This window comes from Anopheles moucheti, chromosome X, assembly GCF_943734755.1.
Source record: "Anopheles moucheti chromosome X, idAnoMoucSN_F20_07, whole genome shotgun sequence".
Taxonomy (NCBI): Eukaryota; Metazoa; Arthropoda; class Insecta; order Diptera; family Culicidae; genus Anopheles; species Anopheles moucheti.
In genome coordinates, this window is record NC_069142.1 from 10219431 (window position 1) to 10236368 (window position 16938).

General features: G+C 48.9%; 2 protein-coding genes across 3 annotated transcripts; one reads left to right on the forward strand and one right to left on the reverse strand.

Moving 5' to 3' along the window:
* Nucleotides 1-925: 925 nt before the first annotated feature.
* LOC128306319 (tau-tubulin kinase homolog Asator) lies at nt 926-12035 on the reverse strand. Of its 2 annotated transcripts, none has more exons than XM_053043784.1 (10): nt 11846-12035; nt 6491-6793; nt 6256-6406; nt 5916-6130; nt 5492-5631; nt 5257-5386; nt 5047-5166; nt 4788-4958; nt 4500-4721; nt 926-3440 (listed from the first exon to the last, which is right to left on the reverse strand). In XM_053043784.1, exons 2-10 carry the CDS (start codon nt 6536-6538, stop codon nt 1962-1964), a joined length of 2676 nt encoding a protein of 891 aa, XP_052899744.1. In that variant the 5' UTR covers nt 6539-6793; nt 11846-12035; the 3' UTR covers nt 926-1961. The 2 variants fall into 2 exon arrangements, with proteins under 2 accessions (XP_052899744.1, XP_052899743.1); XM_053043783.1 differs by having other exon boundaries at nt 926-3467.
* A 2285-nt stretch (nt 12036-14320) lies between these two features.
* Nucleotides 14321-16607, forward strand: LOC128306986 (protein trachealess-like). Its single transcript, XM_053044676.1, has 5 exons — nt 14321-14523; nt 14696-15562; nt 15650-15756; nt 15847-16373; nt 16446-16607. Exons 1-5 carry the CDS (start codon nt 14321-14323, stop codon nt 16605-16607), a joined length of 1866 nt encoding a protein of 621 aa, XP_052900636.1.
* The last annotated feature ends 331 nt before the right edge of the window (nt 16608-16938 follow it).

A 16938-nucleotide genomic window follows, 5' to 3' on the forward strand; every position in this document is an offset into this window, starting at 1 on the left:
CACCATCAACATGAATTTTGACTCGGTAATCTCTAACCCTGTGCAGTATCCGGGGCTCCTACGGAGTGTCAGTCTTTAAACAACAGAGGTGTTGGACAGATGTCTACCCCAAGATGCCCAAAGATCCCAACTAGAACTAACTCTGGAAACGTCTTCCTTTGAAAATTGATAATTTACAACAAAATGGCGGACGTGTAAAATAAAAAAAACAACTTTTAAATTCATTAGTTTTAATTTCTTTCCATACTTTCTTCTCTCCTTCACAATACAAACCATTGCAATACACGCACGTACAAGCGACCGTTCCCGCTATTATTGGTATTGTGTTATCATTGATTTATTCGCTTTTATCCATTTTCGTCAGCGTTTAATTTCAGTTTTTTTTTTCCACTTGTTTCCTCTTTTTTTTTCTCGCTTATCCACTTGTCTTGTGTTCTGCCGTTTCTTCACCATTGTTTCTCGTTTTGTTTATATGTGTGTGTGTCTGTGTGTTTTGAGAATTTGCTTGCTTGTGTTTTTGCTTCTTCTCTTCGCTGCTTCGTTTTTGTTATATCGCATACCTATTCACGTATTTTGTATTTGTTTCTTTTGCTGGTTGTGTTTTTCTTAGTATATGTAAATGTATTTTTTTTTACTTCTTCTTCGTGTTGTGTTTGTTTGTGTGTTGGTTGTTTGCTTTGTTTTGTTGTTTGCTTTGTCATGGATTTTCAGATTTGCATTTTGGTATCGTGTTTGTATGTGTTCTTTTCTTCCTTCTCCTTCTTTTTCCATCGTGTTTGAACAACGCACCGTTGGCTAATATTGTGTCTACTAACGTCTCCCTTGATTCATTGCTCTCTAGAAGATTCTTTCTCCGACTTTCTGTCATGTTTTCCCCCCGTTTACCCCTTAAGCCCACCCCATTAAACATTCACCCTACCCCTTCCATCTCCCATCTCCCATGGGTACCGCTTCCTCACCTTCTCTTTATAGGTGGTTTTGTTTGTTTGTGGTATCCGGCCCACCCTATATTCACTCTATTTAAGATTTAACCACACAGACGCCTTCATTTATCGCTTTGTGTGTGTGTGTGTGTGAGGGTTTTTATGTTTTGGGGAGGGGCGTTTGCTTCGTCCCGCGAGATCGATTTTGTTTTCAATAGTGGAGGTTTAATATCCTTGGTCGAAGTCTTCGTCATGATCGGATAAACAGGATAATTGGTATAGGCGACCAATAATAATCCAACAACCGTACACATCACTAGGCCCTAAATGGAAGCGGCGCGGAAGGGGAATATGATTGAAGGGGATGAAGGAGGCGGGGGGAGAAGGGGGAGATCATTCTCAGCAGTAGTGTAGTAGCGCTATACCCTTATCCACATTTCCGCGCGCGTGTGTTTGTGTGTGTGTGTGATCCTTCTTACATATTGCACTCATCATACATGCACAACAGTCGACACAGCCCCAAAAAATGCGATAGAACCCGTGGCAAAGGACTAGAAGAGTTACTGGCTTTCGGTTAGCAGTAAATCCATATATTTTGCAACACCTGACCATTATAGGGCCCGGTGCCACTTACCACTAAGTGTCCTATTCACTCATCAAGCTGTGAACCATTGAACCTTGACTATGTCTCATACCGTACCTTCACTTTCACTCTTACACTTCTTCATTCTAGGTCTTCTTCTATATCCTACTAACATCACGATTGCACTAACTCTCCTTTCTTTATCTCACTCATTCTCTCTCTCTCTCTCTCTCACTCTCTTCCTTACTCTCTCTCTCTCTCTCTTTGTCTCGGTCTTTATATAGCCTTAAGCTCATGCTTGTTTTTTTCGCAGCTGCCTTGGCAAAAGAAAAATCACAAAAGGAAAAACCATAAACGCTAGCTGAGGAAGGATCCCCGTCCTGTCAAAATGAGATTGGTTTTCGTTTAGTGTTTGTGTGTGTGTGTGAGTGTGTGAGTCTTGTGAGAGAGAATTTTTAAGATTTAAGATTACTGGATAGTTCCGCGTTCCCGCCGGCGGTAACGGGTGTGGCGGTAACGGCTGCTGCAGCCGCGGCCGCCGCCACCGCCTCGAAGCCACCCACGAGGCTGCCGACGCTGACGATCATCGGCGCACCGTTTGCACCGCTTCCCGCCCCATACTTCCCCCCCTTTCCCTCCTCCTCGTCCTCCTCGTCCTCTTTTTCTTCCTCCTCTTCGCGTTCCACTTCCTCGTCGCCGTCCACTTCCACGCCTTCTTCTTCCTCCACTTCCTGTGGTTCGTCCGGTTCCGCTGGTTGTTGTTCCGGCGCTTCCGGTACCGGGGCGCCGTCGTCCACCTTTTCGGCCACCGCCCGCTGGTGGTCCTGGTGGTCCAGTAGCACACCCGCGAGGCCACCGACGCACGGTAGAAGGCTGATCGCGTCCACCACCGCCCCACCACACTCACCACCCGGCGGCACCGCCGGGGCACCCTCGTCACACTCGGTTGGTGGTGGGGGTGGCTTGGGCGGCTGGCCCGGTCCCCCATTGTTCTCCGGCTCGCCGTGCCCGTTCCGGGTGATGGTGGTTGTGGTGGTGGGGATGGTAGCGGTGTTTAGCGGCCCGTCCCCACCACCCCCGCCCCCGGCTGGCATAATTAGCTGTCCGTTCGTTTGGGGCGGCTGGGACGGTGGCGGCGGCGGCGGCGGCGGCTGGGGCGGTAGCGCCGACTGCTGCTCCTTCTGCTGCTGGGCGGTCGTCGCGGCGATGCTGCTCTTGTTGAGGTTAGTGTAGTTTTTCTTCGATGCATTTTCGGAATGTTGTTCACCCTTCCAGAGACCGTCGGTCGAGTCGTCCGAATCGTCGAACTGGCTCTTCCACTGCGAGGCCAACGTGAGCGCACCCTGGTACTTGGGCGTCTGGTGCTGGCTGGCGTTATCGTCGTCGATGATCGCGTGCTGCGTGATCGAGTAGTCCCGGCAGCTCTTGTCATCGTTCCGCTCACCGTACTTGTTGCTGGTCGCGGTCGTCGAGCTGCCGTACGACCGGAGGCTTTTGCCGAGCGTCAGACTTTGCCGTTGCAGTGCGTTCGACTGCTGGCCGTGCAGCGGATCGTGATGCTTCTGCGACCCGCCCGTACCGGACTGGCAGTGTTGGGCGAGATCGCGCAGTATGCCGTCCGCCGGCGCGTACGACAGATCGTCCGCCTCCGTCTTCAGCAGCTTCGACTTCAGCTCCATCGACAGATTGTTCGCGTCGCTGGACGCGTGCAGCGGATGGTGATGGTGATGGTGCGACTGCTGCGACTGATGATGGGATTGCTGATGGTGCGATTGCTGCTGCGATTGCTGCTGCTGCTGCTGCTGCTTATCAAGCGTGGCGGTGAAGTCCTTGATGTTGACCGGTGGCGCGGTCAGTATTCGCAACCGGTTGCTACCATGCTTTGCCGGCTTTGTCATAACCTCCGTGTGTGCCCGCACCAAGGGTATCTCGTTCTGGTGAATAGGAAAACTTATTAGACCCTGTCGGCAAGGAGCAGACCGTTTTCCGCAACCAACCCGGGTGAGGGACAAGTTTTTTGGGGAGAGTAATGGAAAAACGGAGAAAAACGGAAAAAGGAGGTACAGGGAAAGGAATAAACACAACACAAAACCACACACACGCACACCCGAAAATGAAACAAGTAGAAAAGAAAAAGAAACGAAAAAAAGAGATTGAAAGAAAAGAAAACAATAATTGTATAAGAAAAAAACACTGGTTGTCACTGTGTTGGCAGGAAGCGGAAAAGTGCCAAAAAGGGGGGAAAGCGTTAGTGAGAATGCAACGCAAATGAAGCTATTCATACTAGTGCTGTGCTTGATGTATCTTTTGAGGAAGAGTCAATTCAGCCTGTAGTGTTTCAATTCATGACTCAACTCTCGAAAGATTCAAGAATCCTCAAAGAATTATGAATCCTCTTTATAATGTCCTGATGTACAAAGAGATCGAATGCTTGCTATAATATGAACTATTCTTCAATTTACAAATTTAAATTACATTGTTGTTAATGATTTCTGAAATTTTTGAATCTTTAAGAAATCATGGAACTTATTTATGAATCTATGAGGACGCACCAAGCTTTGAGGATTAATATTCAGGATACTGAAACAGATACACCTGACACTAGTACATTCGATTGTTGACGTGAACGCTTCATTTGCTTACTTTCACCAATCTGGGCGTTACTATACTAGGCGTTTTACAACTATATACACCATCTCTCTGTAGCACTGTTAGCAGTGAGACTGTGGTTTACGTACAAACTGCCCGACCATATACAATGTATTGCAATCTACGCCACAAGAACCGATTCCTTTGTACAAAAGATCGCTTCAAGCGTCCAACGATTGCAAACATTCAGGCGTTTTGCAACGGAAAACAACAGCAACATCGGCAATGTGCCAACCGAGCAATGATGGTACATCTGTACGCCATTCTATTCTACCATTTTGTTTTCGTTTTTGGGAAGGGGAAAGGATGCAGTAAGCAAACTGTAGTTGAACATGGTTTTGTACCTTCACGACCACCATCTCAATCGCCGGAAGCCCAGCGTCCGTTTTGGTTTCCTGCTGTATCTTAGCCTCGTTCGGTTCGTGCTGGTCCGCATGGTTAAGGGCGGCCTTGGCGGCTGCCGCTGCAGCACCACCGCCCGCATTAACCGCGTTCTGCGGTTTCATCGATTCGATCGGTTCCGTGTGGAGCACTTTCGCCGAATCCATGATTGGTTTGCGTTTCTCCTTAAAAATTCAAATAAACGACCAATGAATTTGGAGAGTCGACAGGATGTGGTGGGATGTCCGTACCTCGGTCATTTCGATATCCTTATGTTTTTTGATTAGTTCACTCTTTGGTACAGCTGCGTTGATAGCTTTGGCTTCGCCAGCATTGTAGTCGGCGTTGTTTTCCCAGTCGAACGTGTCCGTTTCCTTCACGCCACGACGCTTCATGCATCGTTCGAACAGAGAGATCAGCATCTGGAATGGGTGGGACAACATCGAAACAAAACCAACGGTGAAGAGTTGAGAGTGAGAGTACCCGCATGCATCCGATACGACTACTTACTGCATAATCCGGCTTATCGGCATAGTTAAGGGATTGAATATGCTCTAAGAAGTATTTGAAATCCGAAGGCAAGTGCTTGAGTAGCAAACGATGATCATATTTCTCTTTCAACATTCCAACCTGAAAGCAGGGAAGAGGCGTATAGTTAGTACAATTAGTTCGCGTTCACCGCACGTACGATATGCTGGTGTTTACGCAAATTTTACGCACTTGCTCTTTATCCTTAATTTTACGCCATGGAAGCTGGCCGGTAACAAACTCAACAAGCATATAGAACAACGACCACAGATCGTCCTGGCGGCCCATTTCACGATTTTTGTGCGCGTTTAACGAAGCGTACCTTTTGGGGAATGTTTTTTTGTTGTGGGGGCGAGGCAAAAAGAGCGTTATTAGGCATGAACCGAATTGGAAATCATTAGCGTTTTTGCGCGTTACGGCCGTTTACCTTACGGTTCCGCGGAATCCTGCCGCAGCTCGGGGACATCGCACCTCACCCGTACCGGTAGTGTACTGCCTAGCTAAGCCGAAGTCCAGCATGTAGATTCTACGACTAGTGAGCGGTAGTCTTCCTATGGCAAAGTTACTCTGCAAGAGGGTAGAAAGAGAGAATCGAGTATTTATAATTCATTTCTGCAAGGAATGGAAAGCTCATAACGCCCGAAGGTATGCAATGGTTTGATTTTTTTTTTGGATAATGCTATAACAACAGCATTTTTGCATACCTTCCCGGCGTTACGCACCCTGCCAACAAAAAAAAAGACACACTTTGGAACACAAAACAAAACAAAAATCAATTCCTTTTGCGTGACGCGCGCTGCACGAAGTAGATACGCGGGGTTGTCTAAATATACACAGCCGACGAGACTTACTGGTTTGATATCACGATGAAGGAAGCCGACCGAATGGATGGATTCGATCGATTTCAGTATTTGGAGGCCAATGCGCAGCGTTGTGCTGAGTGAGAAGGCACCGCGTGCCTGCGAACGCCGCAGCTCGGCCAAATTTTTACCCTGCAGCTGCATCACCACGTAATTGAATCGATCGTTGCGCCCGCAGCCGATGAACCGACAGATGTGTTCCTTGCCTTGATGGGAGAGACGGTGCCAAACCGATGTGGAAGAAGAAAAAAAAGCAAGGAATGAATCGTCGATACCAATATTAGTTGTTAGTAGTTCGTGAATGGGGTTGGATCAACGCGACCATTCCTACCTTGCAGCTTCTTTAGCACGGCCACCTCCATCTTGAGTACCTGTTTCGGTTGCCGGGCGGATTCGACCTTCAGTGCGACCTGCTCCCGGGTGATCAAATCTTGGCCCTCGTAGATTTCGCCAAACCCGCCACCGCCTATCTTTTTCAGCACCTGCAATTAATGCCAGGTCGTGGAAAAAAAGGGATAGAGTTAGCACACGGTTTCTACTCCCACCGTTCCACGCTGCGTACGTACCTTCCATCTTTCCTTGACCACGTGGCCGGCCTGTAGCAGATCATCCATCTTGGGTGCGTCCGGGGTGCGGTGCTTCGCGGCGCTAGTCACTGTGCGGCTGTGATGGTATGGAAAGGAAGGAGAAGGAAGGTGTGGGCTTGTCGGGCAGCACGGTAACGGGACACCACAACAAACGCACGCGGGCGGGCCCGCACCATATGACCACAGCGACGGCACGAGCTTAGCCGAACGTGCACATCGTTTCACGCGAGATGTCTACGTCGCTTGGAAGAATTCTTACGGGGCACTTGCTGGTCACACTGCCTGGAAGATGAAGCACCAAAAAAAAAAAACAATAATTGTCACCAATCGCAAATTCGTGATGTTCGAGTTGTGTGAGAACGACTTCGAAGTTGATAGAATCTGATTCAGATTCGTGAATCTGAATGAATCTTTCAACTCCTATTTTAAAGACTCAAGAAACCATACAATATTTAGGATCTCCACGTCTCCAGTGGCATGATCTGCCACTGCTCAGAGGGTTCGTGAATCTTTTCAGAGTCGATAGTAGATTCGAATGACTCCTCACTAAATATTCACATAAATGACTCTTCTCAACAGATTCATTAAGCACAACACTACACCGCACACTGATTGAAAGATTTAAGAAGATCTGGAGAATTCTTGGTGGATGGTGCTCTTTCAGAACTCCTCAAACACTAGTCGTCACTGCAAAACCCTTGAAGACTTAGACCTGCACGGGCTATAAATTGTGGAAGGTATCTGGCCGCCATATGCATTGCAAATGCCTCAAACATCCACTGCAGCCGACGGTTCGATCTCAAACCGTATATCCCCTTTTACAGTGATGTCAGTGACATCATCCGCTCACTGTGCTACAGCACGCGCATAAAGGTTACTGGCAAATTGCGTCAAGGTCCTTTAGGCCACACCATATCGCGGACATGATTAAGCAGACCATGGCCACCATTGTTACGGCGGCTACTTGGCCTGCCTGTCACAAAGAGCATTCGGTTTTAGGGGGGGGGGGGAGATGGTAGCTTCTCCAAACCCCCTAACCTCCTTTGTATGTGATAAAAGGAGGTGAGAGCATACGGTCAGCTGTGGAGGGGGCTACCTTAACACCACAAACACAAAGGTACAAGCAACACAACCGATGGCGCATGCATTTCCGCATCGTCCATCACGCAGCAGACACACCAGGGCTCTCTGTCCCGAACCCCGAACTCCCGGGGAACACTGTTGAATAGCGTCCTCCGTTGGCAGGATGCGGTTGGGAAGGTCCTACTGCTATGTACTTCGCTAACCTGCGTTTGCATGCCGGGGTTTCAAGTACTGCACGACCGTGCACGTGCACCTCAGAGGACACTGTCTGTATATGTCCTTCGCCGTTTCGCGTTTGCTTCTCTGCAGCAAGAATCACAGCAATGTCGTGTCCTTTCAAGTCATCAGATGCCAAAGCATGTGTGTATGTAAGAGAGAGAGAGAGTGAGAATGAGAGAGAGAGAGAAAGGCGAAAAGAGAGTGTTTCTAAAGGACTTTCTATCGCTCTCATATGTTGCGGAGCCAGCAGTTATCTCGTGCACGACGGGCAAAGTAAAATCGATACATCCCGAAAGGCACAACCAGTAACGATCCCGCAGAGTGTAATCAACCTTCCCTTCTCTAAGCAATCGCCCTCTCCATCGAGATATCCTTTCGCACCGCAGAACCACTTTTGCACAACTCCTTGGCCGTGTGCGCTATGCATTGGGGTGTATAGGTGTGTGTGTGTGCGCGCGCGCGTGCTCTCCCATGCTCCCCAAAAAAAAAACCCCCCCCCGGGAACGGGGAGAAAGCCGTCGTGCGCTTGTGAGCACGAGATTATGACAGTTCGCTAATCGCGTGCCTCAAAACTATTGTTTTTCTTGCACTTCTTGTCCCTGTTTTTTTGTGCTCGTCCTGGGATGTTATTGCACTGACAAAAAAAAAAGGATTAAGATGCAAGGGATGAAGTCAACCGACACAAAGAGCCCCACCGTGCATGACCGTGTGCGAGAAACAGGGCAGGGCAGTGTGTGTTATCCTTAATGTCCTTCCGTTGTTTCAGACCATAACTGGACACACACATATGGGGGCACGGCATCTATACACAAACGAAACGTCCTAGCAGCGGTCACGCGACACAGGGCTCCTCTTTTTTTTTTTTTGACTCCGCCACAGGATAAGATATCGGGTTAATAAAAATGGCTGAATTACGGTATTCCGAACGCCACTGGCGCGTGTTGTTTTCGACGTAGTTAATTAGCAAGATGCGACAGGCAACACTCCTCTATACGCTTTTGCGTCGCGTGTCCACACATACACGGATGTTGTTTTTTACAAATAGCGAAAATCCTCGGGTCGCCCTGTGAGTGTGTGTGTGCGTGTGTGTGGGTCTGAATGTCCTTCGCTCGAGAGTGACGTACTGTGGCGCAGCACTTCCGTTGATTCCGCGGCACCGAACAGATTTGATCGACGGATCACCCCCAAGGGGCGGGGGGGGGATGAGAAGGGTTGATTGGCGAACGGGTTGCGTGTATGTTGATCACCTGATTGTTCTTGATTGTAGTGTCACACTTCCAGGCCCCTCCCCTCGACGGTGACAACCCCAGGGGGGGGGTGGGGGGTTTATCCTTTCACGGCAGGGATACGCCCAAGATATTGAATACAACCCCCGTTGGGGAGCTTTATGGAGCTTGAGAAGTGTCAAACTAGGAACTTCTTGTTATATACACACGCACACACGCACACACAGGACATACCGTTATGGAGTTAAATCACGCAGCAAATCAATGGCCAATAAAGTCCTTGCGCTCGTCTCACTCGTAGAGGTCTTTTGAGGGGAGTAGAAGGGACCTGCTAAATCGATTCACTAATCACACCCGAACCACACACACACACACTTATACACAGCGCGCGCATGACGAATTTAGTCTGTGTATGTGTGTTTGTATTGGAAGGAAGAGAGTGGGAGCAAGAGAGTGAGAGAATGGTAGAAATTCCTTTTTAAAATTCCAATTCCTTCTTAAAACTGCTCCAAATACCAAATACCTTGACCGTGCGGTTCTGTTCGTTCGTTTTTCTGCAGCAGCAAAAGTAACAATGTTGTGCACCACCCCCCCGCATTTCTATTTCCGCAATCCTTTCACAACCTCTCTCTCACACACACACGCACACGTCCATGCTGATTAATCTATAAAAATAAAGAACCGCACCACACACGAAGATGCACTGTTGTGCACAAGTGTTTTTTTTTGTCAAACAACAACGGTGGAAGAAAGAAATTTCCTGCTTTTCACCCCATCCTGTCGCGTGTTGTCCGAAGGGTGGCGGATTGTACCTTTCATTGATATATTCCGCTTCTTCCGGAGGAGGGGGGGTGTGAATGAATGAAGCAGTGTGTGCGCGTGTGGGTGTGCAGAAGTAGGCCATCGCTTAGCAGGAATTGAACGCCCGAACAAGGAATATCGTTGTGAACCCAATTTTTCCTTCCGCAACAATTTTCCACCTCATACGAGGGTGGCAAAGGGTGTGGCAATGGGCAGGACTGGGTGGGGGGAGAGGGGGGGAGGGGGCAGAGGTGTAGAATCGAGCTACACCAACCAAAAAAAAAAAAACCCCGAACTTCCATACGGCATTCCGCTGGGTGTTGCTTGTAACAGTAAGTTATAATTGTTGGTTTGTTGTTTTTTTTTAAATCTACTGTTTCTCCACCACTCTCACTCTCTCTCTCTCTCTCTCTGTGGCTACCCCTACACACTTACAGCTTGCGGAAACATGGCTACTAGATCTATCTGTATCTCGGTGCGGTACGCTCGTGCGGCTCTTTCTCTGCTCGCGGGGCAATATAAATAGCATTTTTCCCGACACCTGCGGGGGGAGGACATACACACACGTACATTTGATGCGTGCGTCCTTCCCTGGCCTTTATCTTTTTTTTTTCTGTGTGTGTCTTCTGTCTCACCTAACACCTTCCCCTCCCACCAGTAGACCCTTTTTAATAAAGGGTGGTTTAGACTCTTTTTTTTACGCTCTTTAAAATGCCGGAAAATGAGACGGACAGCAGGTAAATGAGTCCTGGCCACCCCTCATCCCCCCCCTCCCCTCCCCTATAAGGGGTGGTTCGTACCGTGTCCATTTCGCGGTTTTTCCGGCTTTCCCACAAACACACACACACTCTCGCTCTCTTCTAATGTACGCTCGCAACAACCACCGACCAAAACGGTGTGTGTCGTGAGAACCTTCTCCTCCCACATGGGTGGGTTTTTTGCTTCCACCCCAAACCACCAGGAAGAAACCATGTGATTATTCAATTATTTTCTTAAGGTGTAGTTCAAAAAGAAAATCCCCTGAAGAAAACAATAACAATAATACACTAATAAAATAAAATCCAACACTCTTCTCTTGCTCTCTCTCTCTCTTTCTCTCTCTATCTTTTTCACTTAGATTCGGTTGCCCTTTTTCCCTGAAACTCACTACCTCCCTTTGTCCCCTCACCCCACCGAAAGTCGTCCTTTTTGGGGCCTGTTTTAACAGTGTTCCGTGTTCGCTGCAGAGATTTCGTGCTCTTTTGTTGATTTGATTGGGATTGGTGGCGGGGAAAGGGGAGCGGGGAGGAGCGTGGGGGGGGGGGGTAGTGCTAGGAAAAAAGAGTTCCCATATTCCGTATTCCTGGCTCTCACACACGCACACACGCAAATGGAACGCACGCACGCACGGGATACACGCACAAGCCGAAAAAGATCACTACACTGGGTGCGGGAACCCTTTCACTGTCTCTCATCCCCTTCCCCGCACACACACACACTCATGCACACAAGAACAAGAAAAGATTTGCAGGGACTTTGACAAATAAAAAAGATGCTTCTGCTTTGACAGAAATTGGGATGGATCGATGGCAATGCTGGTTGTTCTGTTTGCGGACCATCAACTCCTGGAATGTTCTCACCGCTGCACGAGGCCTCCCTCGAACCAAACAAAAAAAAACCTCCACCCCACGGAAACAGGACCTCAGGGGGTTGGGCAAAGGGTGTTGCGAAACGCAGAAAAATATTGCTCCGTCTACGGTGCCTTCCTTTTTCCCGGTTCCTTGCATTTCACGGCACGGTCACAGACCACAAAACGCACACACTCGCATACACGAAACGCAAACGCACTGCACTAACTTCCGGTCCGGGGTGGTGAAAGGAAAAAATGTTGCAAAGCGCCACACTCCGGAAGCGGGTTGTTACCACAAAAGCGAGTTTGTTTTTTTTTCTTCTTTACTTCTTCGCTCTTCCATATCCACGGGGACAAGCGTATTGTCCGGTTTGTCCAGCAGTGTAAAACTATTACCCTTTCTTTGCGCTCCTGTCGGTTGGGCTGTTTTTTGCTGGTCTTCCTTTGGCGGCTCCTTTTTTCTGTTAACGCGGGCCAGCCGTCTATTTTGTTGGCGCTGCTAAGATATTTACGGGGCTGTGGCAGCGGACCCCGTGTCGCGCGCTGATTTTGTTGGTCGAGTGGAGAAAAGTTGGGCCCTTTTTACCTCGGCCGCTCGGCTGCGATTGAGTGGCGAGTTTTCACGCTCGCCCTGGTACCTGCGCACTGCTCGCAAAACTGTGCAAGTAGTGACCGACCCACTCCGGTTCGGTTGTCATATCCCGGTGGCGTAGGGAGCGGAAATAAAACGGCACCGAAGCACGGATGCACGGGGGTGGTTTTGTGAAAAATTGTATGCGCACGCACCCGCACATACACACAGAAGGAAAACGCGTGCACACGCAATGACAGGCCCGTAGATTTGGTTATGCTTTCGCACTGCAACACACACCACCGCCCCGGGAGCGTTCTCGCTTTGTTCCACCGGCTGTTTGACAGTTTACGTTGAATGTGTGCATGTGTGGACGGTTCATCGAAATTGACTGTACACAAGGCCAATGTTTTGGTTGTGAAATTTTGCTTCGTTTCAACAATTTCATTTCCTATCGTTTTCGCTGATTCAGCGGAATGGCTTTTTTCTACTTACGCCAAATTATTTCCTCTAAAAGAGCACCTTGTTACAACTTGCCTACGCGAAAAATGTCTGCAAACGGGAAAACAAACGACAGCACCGACGGCAAAGGGCTTTTTTTTGCGAAACAGAATGTATACTTCAATGCAGAGACAACTTTCGGTTTTCCCCATGCAAAGGACGACTACCTTCGAATAAGGGCTGAAGATGACAGCTCGTGTATCCATTGACAGCTAGCGAACTAGTGATGGGAATTGATCCCAAAGTTGGGACCGGAACGCTTCACGAGCTTAAGCCCATTTTACACGACCCTGTTTTGCATTTTCTTTTCAAATATTGAACAATCTTTTCCCGAGAAAGGGGAAAATTCGTCACTGGATTTTTTTAGGTAAAGTCAAGTTCTCATAGTTCTCGCATTGCATACTATCAAACCCGTGAGAGCGATCGCCAGTGCAAGTGAGATGGATGAAATGGGAAGCATCCTTCATCTCTCGCTCAAACTTTCCATCGACTGGTACGAAATTCCATACAAACCAGCTGTTTTCAGATTTCCGATACCAGGAGAGCATGTTTTTCAAGAGGTAACACCTGGTACCGTTGTTTTTCCCTGGTACCGTTTCACGTTGCAATTGTTTTTCTGAATTTTTCCATCTACGAGCAACATACAGCAAAGTACCCTACAGTATTCATTTAGCATTCCGATTTACAAAGATTTGCAAGAATGTAAATAGATAGAAAGCATTGTTTAGCTACGAAAACCGTTAATTGTTTACGTCAAAACGTATGGAATACCCGGTTATGCCGGTTGCCAACTTACGTGTGTAAATTTGGTTGAAAACGCTTCGGTTAAACTGAAAGAATATAAATTTTGTTTTATTGTTCTTAACATGAAAGAAATGCGCTTCCCCAATTCAAGGAATATTATACATTACGTTTGGAATTTATCTTAAAATTTCACTGGCTGATATTATCAATCATTTACAGTCACTAGAAAAACATTCACGTAAAACTTTTAAATTTAGAACAATTAGCATGGTTTCCAAAGATATTTTGTTATTATTAGCGTTACGAATTCGCTAAAAATGCAAACAAAATTTAAACGGCCAAATTGTCCGCGTGGCCGCCCGCCGTGCGCCATAATAGTTCAAACGTTTGCCGTTTCGTTAAGATGGTGTCGCTAGCGGTACCGACGACATTTCGTTCAATGTCGTGCGCTGCAGCTCGCCACGGTACAATGTGCAATTGAATGGTGCGTGTTTGAATTATTTGAACTTTTCAAACCAAAGGAAGGAAAGTGCAGAGTATTGCAACAGTGCGCTTAGTGTGTAATTCTAGCAGACCGAAACCAACCACTACTGGATCGGGAATTGTGTACGTAAGTAGTCCCGAGCGGTTTGTTCGTTTAAGTTTTCTGTTCGCTTCAAGCATTCGGTGCAAGCGAGTGCGGGAAGCTCATTAACGTATTTCGTTTGAAATGCTAACATCGAAAACCGTGCACGGGCTGGCGACCGCTGGTGAAAATACTTTTACTCCGCTGTTGGTGCTGTTGGTCGGTGTGGAAGTGTGTCTGTAAAATTAGGACATTGTTTAAATCGGTCCTGGGTACGGGTAAGATTGGAAATTAACCCGATTTCAATCGGTGGCAAATGAACTTAACGAACTTTTGCATTATTTCTCGTTTGCGGTGCGAGTTCTCGCGAGGATACGATTTGGTTGTGTTTTTTTGTTCGTGGTTCGTGGGACAAGGGATCTCTTCACCCAAATTAATGTGTGCTAGCGATGGTGTGAAAGTTTATATCTATTTTATCGCTTCCAGCATTATGTTCCCTTTCTCCTCCCTGCAAGTCGAGTATAGCAATTTTCATCGTTCATCGCAAATCATGTCGAACGCCCTGAGCATGAGCAACTCCGGCTTTCCACACTCGTGGATCGTCTCCGGGCAGGACTTTTGCCCGATCACGTACTCATCGATTCAGGGCCACAATTCGGGGGTCTCGAGCAATCTCGCAACGGTTGAGCCGGGGTAAGTGATGACCACATAACAGTGCTCCAATCATTTTCAAACCCACCATCCGAACCAGCCGAAACACAAATCACATTCAATCTTTTACTCCACTCAACTCCGCTTCTTTTCCCAAACCGGGCTACACCCTGCTCTCCATGCTCCAAAACACCGATCCATCCCTACCGAACAGCCTGATCGAGCTGCGGAAGGAGAAATCTCGCGATGCGGCACGGTCACGGCGCGGCAAGGAGAACTACGAGTTTTACGAGCTGGCGAAGATGTTACCGCTGCCGGCAGCGATCACCAGCCAGCTGGACAAGGCGTCCATTATACGGCTCACGATCAGCTACCTGAAGCTGAAGGAGTTCAGCGAGAACGGTGTTCCGTCCTGGTGCAAGGACCCGATCGGTTTCCAGAACTACAACGCACCGCAGTACTTTAACGAGATGTTCGAAACGCATCTCGGCACCCATATCCTGCAGTCGCTGGACGGGTTCGCCATCTCCACCGGTGTGGACGGACGGTTCCTCTACATCTCCGAGACGGTCTCGATCTATCTCGGGCTGTCGCAGGTGGAGATGACCGGCAGCAGCATCTTCGACTACGTGCACAAGAACGACCACGCGGAGGTGGAACAACAGCTCGGCATCAAGAAGGGTGCGGAGTATGCGAGCTACGGTGGGTACGGCGATGACCCACCGGCCGAGAAGGCAACCGTGCTGAAGCTCGGCAAGGATGCGCCGGGCGGTAAGGGTCTGCTGCCGGGCGAATCGTACGAAGGGGACGACCGTGCGTTTTGCATCCGGATGAAGTCGACACTGACCAAGCGCGGTTGCCACTTCAAGTCGTCCGGCTATCGGGTCATACTGCTGCTCTGTCACCTGCGCAAGAAGGGCGCAGGCCAGGAGGATGCCCACACCGACAAGCAGACGGTGATCGGAATGGTTGGCATTGGGATCGCGCTGCCACCACCGTCCCTGCACGAGATCAAGCTCGAGTCGGACATGTTCGTCTTCCGGACCAGCCTCGACCTGACGATCATTCACTGCGAGAACAGGTAGGTTGTGGTTGTGCAATAGCGGGGAAATAGTAGCGGGTTGGGACGCGATCAAGTTTTGAACATCCCCGATCTCACTGTTGGTAGGATTTCCAGTTTTCTGGACTACACCGCCGACGAGCTGAACGGGAAGAGCATCTACAGTCTTTGCCACGGGCAGGATGCGCACAAGCTCAAGAAGAGCCACAGTGAACGTAAGTGTGTTGAGATGTGTTGGGAGATGGCACAGGAGACTTCACACAACAGATATCTGTCTTCTTTACCCCCTTATGCTGGTGTTCCAGTGATCCAGAAGGGCCAGGTACTGACACCGTTCTATCGCATCCTCAACAAGAACGCGGGATACTTCTGGATCCAGTCCTGCTGCACGATGGTGTGCCAGACGAAGAACATGAGTGACCAGACGGTGATCTGTGTCAACTACATCATCACCAAGCCAGAAAAGGAGAACCTCATCCTGGACATCTCCCAGATCCCATCGGCGGCGGGCGTACTCGGCGACTACCATGCGAAACCTCTCCCAACCGGCGCTGGGTCCGGTGGCAAAAAGTCCGGACAGCCGGGCGGACCATCCGACTACGAACTCGAGACAGGTGGTGTGACCCATCCCCATGCCCACCATCACTCCGGCCCGGACGGCTACCATCTCGATGGTGGTGCTTCCCACGTCGACCACAAGGTGGACCTGCTGGAGAAGTCCGGCCTCGGGAAGGGTGGGCTGTCGATGGCCTACGGGACCACCACCGACAAGAAGGATCTCGACTACAAGGACAAGCTACTCGAGCGCGAGAAAGGCTGCAGTAATAGTAAGGTAAGGTAGTAAAAGCGCGAGCCTCTCCTGCAGGGCGACAACTCTTATAGAATTCCTCACACCCACTTACAGCACCAGCGTCTCAAGAGTGGTAGCCCGATGCTGAATTTACCGAACGAGAACGGTACGATGGAGAAGAAGTCGTCCGGTGGTAAGAAGAGCGTCAACAACCGGGCCAGCGTCATCCGGGTGTTGAGCAAACCGTCGAAGAAGGTGCTGCAGGAGTCACACTAGACCTCCCAAAAACGCACACACACACACAATCAATCCCGCAATGCTGCGATCAACCATTTTTACCATTTTTTAGTGTTTAGTACAATGGACGGGATATCCTACTCGCCATCCTTCCCTTGAAACCCTCGTCCCCCACCCTCCTCCTCCACGACTCACACCCCAATTTTCGGTGGTGGTTTCTTCCTGCAGATGTTTCCGTTAGTGGTTAGTGGATATATTGTGCCAGTAGTGTACCCCTTTTCCCCTAGTTGTTAGTGAATAGTGAATCACCCATACTACCTTCATACGCCATTTCTCTAAGAAGACGACACCAATACACACAAAAAAAACA

Coding starts and splice junctions, on each gene's coding strand:
- LOC128306319 (XM_053043783.1), bottom strand. CDS start 6,538: ATGGATGATCTGCTACAGGCCGGCCACGTGGTCAAGGAAAGATGGAAG. Junction 5,632..5,915: donor TTCATCGTGATATCAAACCA/GTAAGTCTCGTC, acceptor ACCCTCTTGCAG/AGTAACTTTGCCATAGGAAG. Junction 4,959..5,046: donor CCGATAAGCCGGATTATGCA/GTAAGTAGTCGT, acceptor CACCCATTCCAG/ATGCTGATCTCTCTGTTCGA.
- LOC128306986 (XM_053044676.1), top strand. CDS start 14,321: ATGTTCCCTTTCTCCTCCCTGCAAGTCGAGTATAGCAATTTTCATCGT. Junction 14,524..14,695: donor CTCGCAACGGTTGAGCCGGG/GTAAGTGATGAC, acceptor CCTACCGAACAG/CCTGATCGAGCTGCGGAAGG. Junction 16,374..16,445: donor AAGGCTGCAGTAATAGTAAG/GTAAGGTAGTAA, acceptor ACCCACTTACAG/CACCAGCGTCTCAAGAGTGG.